A 12514-nucleotide genomic window follows, 5' to 3' on the forward strand; every position below is an offset into this window, starting at 1 on the left:
TAAAAGACAATATAGTAAATATTTTAGGCTTTGCCTGCCAGATGGTTTCTGTCATAACTGCTCCACTCTGTCTTTGCAGCATGAAAACAGCCAGAGACAATACTGTAAAAAAAACATGAGCATGGATGTGTTCCAATAAAACATTATTTACAGAAGCAGACAGGCAGGCAGAATTTAGCTTACAAGCTGTCATTTGCTAACCTCTTGCTCTAAACTCCCAACATCTTTTCTTTAAAAAAAAAATGCATTTATTTTTTGACACCTCAAGATCATTCAGTCGCCAACATCTTTTCTAGGTGATGGTACCACCTCACAATGGGCCTCAGGCCAAACTCTGAGGCTCTATATTCTTTGCTGTCTATTTATCCTCTTCCCAACTTTCCAGAGTTTTCTTCTTTTCTGCTTCTTTCTCCCTCCACCCCCACCATGAGTCCGGAATTCTCAGGTGGCATTTTCTCAGAAGCCCTGAGTGGCCCTATGGGAAGAAAGTAGACCTTAATGAGACACACAAAATGGTTATTAGGGGCTTATTATGTTTGAAAGAGGAAATACTTTGGGTGATTGTTTAACTCAGAGGTCATTTCTGAGAATAGTGGGCTTCACCACAGAGCAGACAACTTAAGGGGCCTCAAACACACCAGATGAGAAATAAACTAATGGCTACCACCTGACTCACAATGGTCACTTTTTAAAAGACTCTTTTAACCATAAACAATGAGGGCTAAACTACGAAACAAATTACACAATAGAGTCCAATAAGTGCATATTTTCTTCCAAATCCTGCCAGGCGCTATTACCAGGAAGAGATGTAATTGGGCGGCAGGGGATAAATTGCAGAATTTCTTATAACTCATCTTTCACAGTAAAGAGCAAGGAAACATTTTCTAAAAAATCAAAAGAATTTGATCAAACTTTAAGTGCCGCTGTTTACAGTGCTAGAGTTACATAACTAGTATGATGCTACCACATGGATATAAAAGATTAGGAAAGGAATGTTAGCTGATGCTTCATGTGATGACATACTGGTGATACTATAAGTAACTATCAGTCAGAGGCCCCAGGAAAAAGTAGCACACCCAAACTGGGTAATTGTAGGAATTTAATAGGGACTATTTACAGAGAGTATACCTAAGGAAATAAACAATAATCACATAATTTATTGTTGAAACTGCCACTTTTGAAGGTAAAAGGAAGCCCTATTAACAAATTATTCCAGGTCAGTGGGTATAAGCTGGGTCTGGCCCAGACAAACTGTAACTTTGGAATGGTGCAGTACCTCCAGGCTAGCAAGGATAAGGAGCTCTTATCACCCCTAGACCTAAAAGGACAAAGGGTTGATATGGTTACCAAAACTTGGCATGTTGGTAGGAAGATGGAAACGTCAACTAACAGAATCTGTGGACTTCAGTAGAGGAAAGCATCCAATCTTCAGTGAGCCAACAGCAGGAAAGTGGGTAAATTAAAATCCAAACTTCACTGTCCTCTTATGCTCTGATCTCTTCCCAGTATCTCTCATTGGCTGAAACCAATCAGAAGCTAGATGTCAGGGGAGCTTGTGGAAGCAGTTCTTTATGGGTCAGCTTCCCCAGGTACAGAGCAGGATAGGGAAGGCCAGAGAGTATACCTAGAGTGGAAAATAGAAGATATCCAGCATAGTAAATATTTTTGCAAAGTATCCCAAGGTGGAACTATCTTTTAGCTCTGATCTCTTCTACAACTTTTTTGAAGCATTCTAAGAAACCTCAACTCCTACATTCTTCTTGAACAACCTTCTCCACATTCACATCCCATTATGTTGTAGGAAAACAGATCTTCTTCCACTCCCAACTGGCTGAGAGTAAGACTGTTTCCTTACTGTGGAATGAATGAAAGCACTAGGTTTACATGAATATATTTAGTCTCCTTTACTCCCTAACTCAAGAAGATATGGCAACATTCCTCAGCTATAGGCTAATTATGCAGATAGCACCAGCCTGGAAATAAAATAAAATGAAAGAGATATTTTTCACATTTGTCATAGGAAACTCCTTTGCTCTACTTTCTGGTCCATTGACCAGTGGAACTGAAAGGAAGTATGGAGTTTGGTGAATCAAATCGATGGCTTAGACTAACAATAAAGCTGCTGGAGCACAAATGTATAATGCAAAAGAAATGGGCAAAATGGACATAATGCTGCAGTCGTCACAAACTATACAGTAGCCACTTCACGGTAAGTGAATACTACACCTAACTATGAACAATGAGGTAGAATATCAAAAAAGAAACAGTGTTCACCTCTGCAAAATGTGACCCTTCCTTTCTGCATAAGGATATGAAAATCAAGAAGTAGACTTCTTGATGCTAGTATGACTAGCATCCTAAAGGATCCAGAGTAATACACTTTACTTTCAGGCCCAAAAGGACATCCTTCTGCTGGGGAAAGTCCATTATCACTCTTTCTAAAATATGACCAAGCTAAAGTTGGCATCATTGGCTTTTCCTACTCCCTTTAAGGAGATTTTCCCCATCTCATCAATAACCTCTCTTATACCTTTTCCATGTTTTTAAGTCCAAATAATTCTATGATTTAATAAATTTTAAAAACTACCAGCTATTTTTCTGGGTAACTTGGATCTATTAATACTTTTCAAACCCAAACTGGGTTTTGCATGAGGTCTAGGCTACTTTAAATATTCAGGACAGTTCAAAGAAAAGGAGGAAAGAAGTAAATTTAAAAAGAGGGAAGGAAAGAATAAGGAAATAAAAGAAAGAATGGAAACTATTATCAAAACAAGAAATAAAGATATTAAAGGAATGAATGACATATGTTTTTAGCAAGGGAGGGGTAAAAGAGCTATGTCATGGATCATTTTCTGGCCCATCTCATGGGTGAGAGTATTGCCTAAGATCCCTGAGTAATCAGAGTGCTATAAATGATCTCACTTCTACTTCCTACCATATGGAAAACACACCATTCTCAACCTAACCTAGAATTTCCCAAACAACACACCTAGATACTGTTCGTACCTTTAGCATTCGAACAAATGAAAACAGAGAAAAACAAGAATCTTTTCAGCCCATCAGGAATTTTCACAAAAATGCTCTGGCCTGAATGTTTGTCTATAAGTGGATTCCAGAAAGATGGGAGCAAACAGCTAGAAAAAAAAATCTTTGTAGAGAGGTCCTTTCAGTATAAAATAATTTTCTTCCTAACAATGACCTTCATAGGAGGTTAATATGCTTCTGCCTATTGAGGATTCATTGAGTATCTATTACATGTAGTCCATAAAACTGAGCCCTATTGTGGTTATGATGATGACCACACACCTAAGAAAAAGTGGCTTCCGTAATGAATTTGTATGCAGTAGAACTTGTTATAGTCTATGCTGTGTTCTGGCGCTTTGGAAGCTCAGAACTCGCTTTTGAATTCAATTGTCTTAATTCTCCGGTTCTTAATAATGCTTTTCTATGGGCTGCCCTACATCTGATCCTGACCTCTTTTATTCTTTGATTTCATTCTTTTATCTTAAATGGTTTTTACCTTATTATAATAAATGTTTTGGTGCCAAATCCTTTTGGAAAAAATAAATAGATATTAAACATATTATTATAAAACATTATCTGCTTTTAAAGAAGTCACAATCTAATAAAAAGGTAAAGTTGAAAAACACTATTGAAATAGTACATAATCTATGGAATCCATAAGAGGGAACCCCAAAATAAATATGGCTTAAAGAATAGTAAGGTCATTTCCAGGTAGGAGACCACTTTTGGAGATGTCAAATTAGATGAACATTGAATGACATGAGAATCCAACACCTGAGGATGTGAGGTTAGGAAAAAGAAAGCTCAGAGCACGATTAGAGCATGTTACCTTCAGATACTGTTTGGCAGAAACCTGAGAGAATGAAGAAAATAAGGCTGGAAAGACAGCTTGGAGCCAATGAGGGAGGGATAATTGTAAATCTCAAAACAACTTCAAGTCTACCAAAAGTTTGTAAGCAGAAAAGTAATATAATCAAGGTGATCTAAGAGGTCACATATTTATAGATAAAGACACTGGGGGCCATAGTGACAAGTGTTTAGCAATGTGTTTAATAGACAAAGAGATGCCCTCCAGGATGCCTGAGGAGCCATGACAGACACCAATTATAGACACAATGTTTTAAAGGAAGACACAAAGAAATGGAGGCAGCCTTGGTTACATCTCCAGAAGAATGCAAGTGGAATGGCAGTGGCTGCCTTCTCCCATCCTTGTGCCCATCAGTAATTAAGAGATGTGCTTGAAGTTACTAGTGGGGACTCACACTTCCTGGCCCTACAGCAAGCCACAACAAGGGAAGGCATGTGAGGTGAGGGAGACAGATGCAGCCCCCTGCTCTTGCCTTTGTCCCTGGGAGATAGCCCAACCCACTGAAGAAATCTGGATCTCTAGCTCCTGTCTGCCTATCCAATGTCTAGCTGCTAACCAGAATCATCTCTGATGTCACAGCGGCTGAATCAGGCTTTGGCACCATCTCACAACATCCTGAGAAGTTGGTGATAGGGAAAGGAGAGGGGGGGACTTTTTTTTCAAAGAATGATGAAATGACTTAAGTCCCAGACTTGGAAGGTTCCAAAAAAAGCCCATCTTTGAAGTCAGCAGTGAATCAGAGGCTTTCTAACACTCCTGTTATCACCACAACTTTTATCCTCAGACCTAACATCAGCGAACTGGGTCCAGCTGTACTGGCACAGCTGTTGAATGCCTTCTATGAAAAAAAAAAAAAAAAAAACAGCCGTTTACCTCCTGCTGGAATTTGCCCTGACACTGTGTTTTTCCCGCAATCCTAGCCATTCCCTGGTCTCCTTCCCAGGCACGACGTGACCTGTGACATTTGCTCGGACTCACGTGGGGCGCCCAACCTCGTCGGCTCTCCGCGGTGATTCCTAGGAACTTCTCCCAAGGACCAGGGCGATGCAGGCTCTGACACGCAAGGGGAGGGAGTTGGGGGGATGACAGAGAGGATCTGGACGTCAAGAGGGCCCGGAGCGGCGTGGACCAAGCTCGGGCGGAGTGGGGTTCATCCCAGCAGCCGGGTAGATGTCGGCCTTCCCTCTCTTCGATCCTCTTGGCACTGCTCGAGCTGGGAAGACTGCTAGACATGCTCTCGGGAGCTCTCCCTGACTCCCGTAGCTGCGCTTACACTCCTTTTTCCGATTAAGGAGTTTGCGAGTGCAAATCCGAGCCCACCAGCTTGCCACTCCTCGGGTCCCTAAACCAGTGCTCTGGCTCAGAACCCAAATGGCCAAAGTTGTCCAGGCTGAGCTGCGCGGGGCTAAGCGCAAGGGAGGCAGGGCGCCCCGAAGCGTGCGCTGCCTCTGCAACAGCTGCGCTCTGGACAGCATCTCGGTGCGCTCACCGCCGCGCACCAAACAGTGCGGTCTGGCCCGGGATTGCGCGGTCGCGTCCCTCCGTCTTACACTGGCCTTAAGAATAGGGCTGTACGGCGACAGGGCGCTGGCTTTTGTGGTTTTAAAAGTTCTTAACACCTGTGAGGACGTGCTAGGGGAGATCTCTGCCCCTGAGGCGCCCCCACTAACCAAGAATAGGCGCTTTTCCTGAAATTGATATGGGAGCGTTGGAAAGTAGGGTTTTTGAGAATGAGGCCCATCAGAACCTTCCCCATTTATTTCAAGCTCTTATCGTTCCTTCCCTTAAGGATCTGGTCATGATTGCCATTTAATGCTCTCACGTGGAAGCACTGTCCAGGCCTGAAGCTTCACCCACCCTCCAAAGCATCCCATAAGGAAGCACATGAGTTCTCAGTAGCCAAAGAGGAGGCAAAACACTAGTCGAAAGTGGCCAAAGGAGATGCTCAGAGGTGGTCCGGATGCACAGGCAGAGGTACCAACTCCTTAGAGAGCTGCTGATTTCTTAAGTGTTTTTCATAAGGAGAAAAAGGTTGGTCGTGGAAACCACCCTGTAGCAGAAAGAAACTGGTATCCATTTCTTAAAGCACATTCAAGCACATATTAAGGGTTTAGGGCAAAGAAAAAGAAGGAAGCCGAGGGAAATTCCTGATAATTTTACTAATGTTAAAATTCCATAGATTTGGCTAGTCCTAATTTTTTTCTTTCACATCATCAATTCAGAATTCTATAAAGGAAGAGAATGACATGGAAGAAAATCATTGGCCTAGGAGAAAAGAGCCCGTAGGCGTTTAGGTGTTATATATGTGGAGCCAGAAAGCTCTGGAGCATCAGGGAGACTCCAACTTAAGGCAACAGCATGGGTGAATATGGGCCCTCTGTGTCCTGGGAACGAGAGGCAAAGACTGGTGCCTGAGCGCTGGCCCCTAAGGCAGGCCTTGCAGGTCTCGACACCATTCAGTCTTGGTGGGACGAGCTTAGTGTGCAACTTGGGTGGAACTGGCTTTCCAAATACATTCCCTGATGCCTTACTATTTGTTCTGTCAGCTTTTTTCAGGAAGATCTTCATCTTGCAACTAGTAGGGCTGGTGCTAACTTACAACTTCACTAACTGTGACTTTGAGAAGATTAAACAGAAATATCAGAAAACTATTTATGGTGACCTGAAGGAATACATGAATGGGGTAAGTGAAGAAACTTTTTTTTAAACAAATGGATTCTCCTCAGAAGGGTAGGCATACATGCACTTAAACTACAATCTAACTTTCTAGAAAAGAAAAATAATTTGGAAAAAATCATGGTCCAGCATTTTGTCAGAAATATTTACAAGTGATATTCAAATATATTGGCATCTATAATGACTATCTAGAAATTGGCACATTCTAAGTGTGCAGATGCTGAGGAGCCGGTATCAATAGGTAGCACATTATGTAACAAGAGTGTCTACCTTCTACTAAACTGCTGCTCTGACTATGCAGTAAGAAGACAGTGGAGATGAGGGCTTGAGAAAGAATAAGAAAGAGGAATTCTTGTGAGCTAAACCATAAGGAGTGAGGACAGCTAAGGAGCGAAGCTGTGCTTCAGGTCTTCCTAGTGTTCTAGATGTTTCAGGTTGCTACTACAGGATATGGTGTACTTTGGACTTCTGAATATACAGTAGAAATCATTTTCCTGATTATTCTAATTTCTAGATAGAGTTTGCATGCATGAATGGCTACAGGGCACATGTTTGCCAAAGAATGGCATTATTGCTCCCATGCCTAGTGCGGTGTGCAGGTGTCCCTGTTTGAGGGAGGGAGGAAGCGAGGGCTCCCTCTGAGACCTTTTGATGTCCAGTTTCAAACACTAGCCAGCACCATGTAAAGACTAAATATGTCACTGCCTTGTCAATGACATAGGAAACAGGTACCTAACTAGAAACTGCTTACTGAGGCACCTTTAAAGTCTGGAAGCAACGGCGGAGGAGTGATCTTACACTTCGACTTAAGAGTTTTTATCCTTCTTGCTGAAATATTTTTTTTTCTCTCTTTCTTTCTTTTAGACCAGAAGTACCCGGTTCAACAGCACTGTCTCCTGTAACAACCGGGTGAGTAGAATGGTCAGTGCTGCCGACTTTGTCCAGAAAGCAGCGGAGAGGGGATGCCGCGGTGTGTAGAACCCCGGGCAAGGGACTGGGCTCTGGGGCGACGCCGGCGGGGGAGGGGGACATCTGGGCTGCCAGAGTGGGGCTGCACCCAGCTTGGAAGGCACTTTTGTTCCGATTTAGGGGGAGGAAGTCTCCCTCCGGACCGAACGGGATTCCGGCAGAGGCTTCCTCCTGTCCCCTCGAAGGAAAGGCAAATCGGGAACCGGGACCGGGGAAGGACGCAGGGGCACCGCCTGCCGGGGTCCGGCGCCTTGGCGGAGGGCGCCGGCTTTTAGCAGCCTCCGGGGCGGGAGCTTGGGCGGAGCGAGCGCGGTGACGGCCCTGTCGCGGCCAGCGCTCCCGGCGACTCTCGCACCGCCCCTCCTTCTCCGCCCTCACCTCGACCTTGACCTCTGCGCTCTTCCTCCAGACGTTTCCGTCGTGTCTCCCGCTCCTCCCCCACCTCCCTCGCCGCCCTCTCCACTCAAGCCGTAACAACTCATTTTTATTTTTTTTTTTCTGGCGTTTTCTCCTGTTCTCGTGAACTTTGCGGCCTGCGAGCAGGCAGATTGCCTCGCTGCCATCGAGCGCTTAACCTTCAGGTCCCCCCGCGGCTGCGCGTCCCTCGCCCGGGAGGCGTTTGCGCTGAGAACCGACGCGACCTTCACGCTCCAGTGCCCGGGCTACCCGAGCGCTCAGGTACGCCCCGCGCCTCGGCTGCTCGCTTCGTGACGCCTTGAAGCCAACCTTGAATTAAACGGGGGCTCTGGTGCAGAAGTCTGTCTCTGATTTTTATTAGGTTTTACCTTTTGAAGAGCAAATGAGCCGGGTAAAAAAAAACTGTAGGTTGTCAGTCCCGTGTTGACACCTGGACTCAAACGCACTCTAGGGTTCTGCTTCTGTTTTGGCTGCATTCTGGTTCTAAACCCTAGGTCAGTGTTGCAGGGAATGATCAGTGAGAATGTCCTGACCGCTGGAGCACGGGAGGATGGCCGTCCAAAAATGCCAATTCGGAGGGTTCCAACCTAGAGCTTCACAAGCAAAATCTCAGAGTATGAGGCTCCTTAAGAGGCTCTTGTCCGTTCCAAAGTCTGAACGACACTGCTTGGGCTTATCACTTAATGATTGTATGCTTCCTTCCTAAAATGTTATATTATGTGTAAAGCCCCTACCTTATGTTTGCTTAATTGCCTGTACGGGAGCTATTACTGTCTCTTTATATACTAGATTTTTGCACATGAAATTATATGCATTTGAATGAATATGTAACTTTAAATATGGAGATAGGTAGTGTAGTAGAGAGTTAGTAGAAACTCTGGAGACAGCCTGCCTGCCTTTGTATCCTAGCCTATAACTTCTAATGTAAAGACTTGGATAAATGACTTACTTTTATGTATCTTGGCTTCATGGGCAAAATAAGTATCATATTAGTAAGTCTTATACAGGGTGTTTATGAGAATTAAATGAGTCAATACATGTAAAAAGCAGTTGTAACAGTAGCTGGCACATAACCAGTGCTTAATAAATACTTGTTTTATTGGCAAATGAAGCAGAGAATTTATCTTCATGATGACAAGTTTAAGAAAGATAAACAACTGCGGATATGTATGGCTGCTGGCTTATTAACCAGGTGGCCTTTATTAGTCTGCAATCCGAGTGTCTGGGCAGCCAAGACTGTCACTTTTTAGGGGTTGGAAACTGAAGCCGTAGGGCTGATCTGGGTTGAGCTTGAGTTAGAAACTCAATACCAGGTAGCCAATGAGAAACCTGCTTGGCTCTGTGCCTTCTTATCAAGGAGACCCTGCCAAATCTACAGATGGTCAGGATAAAAGTCATTCATATGCGAAAAGCACAGAGGATAGGCTAAATCAAATTCTTGGACAGCGTGTGAGAAAAGCAGAATCGGGAGAAATTCATTTCAGTCCCCTCTTACGCCCAAAAGAGGAGTCTAAGCCCTATAATAATTATGATTTAACAGATTTTAGAATGTAAGATTTTGGCTTAGTAACCTAGTGGCTTTGTCAATCCGAATAGTGTGTGTCTAGGAGGCGCAGTCTGTCACTACTCAGAGGTGATTCCGGTAAAAGGATACACCAGAATCCTCTTTAGCCTATACCCTTGAGTGTATGTGGGACCCCTAGATGGTGAGCACAGGGAGCAGGAGCACTTTGGGTCCAAATAGCAGACTAGGTTTACCGAACTATGTCTATAAAGAGGTGTGAGATAGGTCCTGCCCATGAGGAACTTATGATCGTGTCAGAGAGATCATGAAATCAGCAATTTATTCATTTATTTCATCACTCAATAAATATTCAGTGTTTTCTATATATAAGACGCTGTGCTCAGCACTGTGGGGAATACCCGTGATGCAATATTAAGAACAACATGTGACAGCCAAGTTAAATGACACACCCTCTGAAGAATTACTGAAAGAAAAGGTCTGAGCAATTAGCAGAGGCTTTGTGAAGGAAGTGGTGTTTGGCCTTGGGGCAAGAGTAGGTGGGTGGAGAGAAGCTGAGCATTCCTCTGGGAAAAGCACGTAGTAGCACATAGTAAGCAGGTGCTTTGGGGACACACTGAGAGATGGATTTGCATAGAACAGGCAACATAACCTGCACTCAACTGTTGTTAAAGATAGTGAACATTAATTTTGACTGTTGATTCTCCTATTCCACAGATACATAATACCCAGGCAGTGAAGAAAAGAAAGAAAAGAGAAGTCACAACAAATAAATGCCTGGAACAAGTCTCACAATTACTAGGATTGTGGGGTCGTTTTTGTCGAACTTTTCGGAAACAAAATAAACGATCTTTATTACAGTCATATCTCTCAGCAGGAAAGTAAATCATCTTTGTTAAGTAGGTGGAAAATTAACTCTAACTGTGATATTTAAAACACCACCAATGGTTGTTTTTTTAACTACAGAAAGGTTTCTTAACTTATTTTTGCAAGCTTTTATTTTTTAATGTAAGTTTATAATGCAGGAGAAGTACTACCCCTCAAATATTGGGGAAACTTCTATAACATTGATGAATGGCTAATGATGGTAATTCTCAGTTGGAACTGTATAAACCTTACTCCAGGGAAAAATCTAAAAGTGCAGCAGAAGGAGAACTTCCTCCCTTGAAGAAGGAAAAATGATGAACTCAATGATAGCATCTAAAACTCTGTTTAAAAGGCAGGCATTTCTTCTACATGTAATGACACTTGTGTTGTCATACAAAAAAGTTACAAAAGAAGAAAATAAAAGCAAAAGAGGGTACACAAATGTTATAAATATAATGAAGCAATTTGAAATAATTTTCAAGCAAAACATTGTAAAAGTATTGTAAGGCAAATCTTTTAAGGCAAATGGTTTATACAAATAGATCCTGTAGAAGTACCTTTGTCATAGCTACAATATATATTTTTTTACATTTATAGAATGTATTTTTAATTTATTTTGTGAGCACTTTTGAAAATGTACATGTTCCTTTGTAGTTGACACTATATATTTCTTAATAAAATAATTCTCAAATTATTAATAGTTTCTTTTGAATGGTGTTTTAAACTTAGTTAACAATATTCACACATATTTTCTAAGGGACACCATTTTTCTTCAGGTTTTCACCTCTGCTCATCCTTGGAGGCTGTTGACCACTTCCTCCTTGCATTGTACTTGTTGGCCTTGCCTGTAGGAGACAATACTTGGAGATAGGTAGCTTTGGGATGCATTCCAATCATCCTTTTCTTAAATGATGTCACTAGTCCTTCCCTCTTTTCCCTGTTGAACTTTTATCACACCTAGAAGAAACAAAGGTTGCAAAAGTGAACAGGGGATGTCAAATCCATTCCTGAATTCCTGCTGCAGGCTAGAGCCACAGGTCCCCTCCCACTTACCTTCCACTCAGAATCCCCTGGACACCAGTGAGAAAGGCAACCCTAGCTGTACAACACAGGCCAAAATAGAACACATGAGAATACACTGATTTTTTCCTTAGGAGTGAAAATGTTCCCCCAACCAGTGCCCTGAAGGTTGGTTGTGGCTGAGCCATGATAGAACAGGAAAAGTTCAATGTCCTTAAATCCATGTTACTTGCCAACAGGTAAGAGGAAGTTTATGCTATATATCCAATAAGCATTTAAAGAGCACCTAGTATGGGCCAAGCCTTCAGCCAAGCACTAGGGATACAAAAGCATGTAAAACACAGTCTTTACCCAGAGAAGCTCATAGTGTAGCTGACTGGGCAGTTTCTTTTGCCTTGAGGAAAATCAGGACATACTTGCTTTCTAAAAATCTTTCTCTAAAAACCTGGCCCAGGGCTTTAAATGCCATTATAAGAGAAATTCCTTTGGGTCTAGAATAGGCCAGTATTCATCAATTTCCTGTGTGAAAGTTGGAGAGGGGGACAACACTTTAAGTCTATTAACTCCACCTTAGTAGAGATATACTGACTAAATTACACTCAACTGTGGAAAGAAATACTCTCAATTTTTCTCAAAGTTTTGGGCCCAATACCCCTAAGAGCAGAGAGAAATAAAGGATTAGGTAGAAAGGAGACAGTTCAATATCATCACATGAAAATTTTCTTTATCTTTAAAAATTTGTGTAACTTATATGTTTTATTCTATGTATCCTATACATATTTTAATATAAAAATAATCATTTAAATTACTTATACTATCAAGTAAAAGTAATGTGCAAGAAGATGCATCATATTAATCTAATAAGAACTTTCTCAAATATTGTGAAAATATGTACTGTACATTTCTAATTTTTGAAAAGTATTGAGGTTTTCTTGGTGAACTGGTAGTGGTCAATTTGATCAATACTTCATGGTCAATGAAAAGAAAGTTGCAAATTTTCATTTAAGCATATGAAGTTGGATATATACCTATTGGTACTACCTTGTTAATTATGCTGTTCACATAATCTATATCCTAACTTGTCTCCTTCAGTCAGAGGGTCAGAGGTGGAGAGAGCTAGGTGAAAGTCTACTGCCGTTAATTTCCCTGCA

At 42.2% G+C, this 12514-nt stretch overlaps 1 protein-coding gene across 1 annotated transcript; it reads left to right on the top strand.

The window, feature by feature from the left end:
- The first annotated feature begins 6260 nt into the window (after nucleotides 1-6260).
- Nucleotides 6261-10998, top strand: LOC123648182 (thymic stromal lymphopoietin). The gene is made up of 4 exons (XM_045565890.1): nucleotides 6261-6575; nucleotides 7433-7477; nucleotides 8081-8215; nucleotides 10194-10998. Exons 1-4 carry the CDS (start codon nucleotides 6261-6263, stop codon nucleotides 10359-10361), a joined length of 663 nt encoding a protein of 220 aa, XP_045421846.1. The 3' UTR covers nucleotides 10362-10998.
- Nucleotides 10999-12514: the final 1516 nt, after the last annotated feature.

The sequence above is a fragment of the Lemur catta genome, chromosome 12 (genome assembly GCF_020740605.2).
Source record: "Lemur catta isolate mLemCat1 chromosome 12, mLemCat1.pri, whole genome shotgun sequence".
Lineage (NCBI taxonomy): Eukaryota > Metazoa > Chordata > Mammalia > Primates > Lemuridae > Lemur > Lemur catta.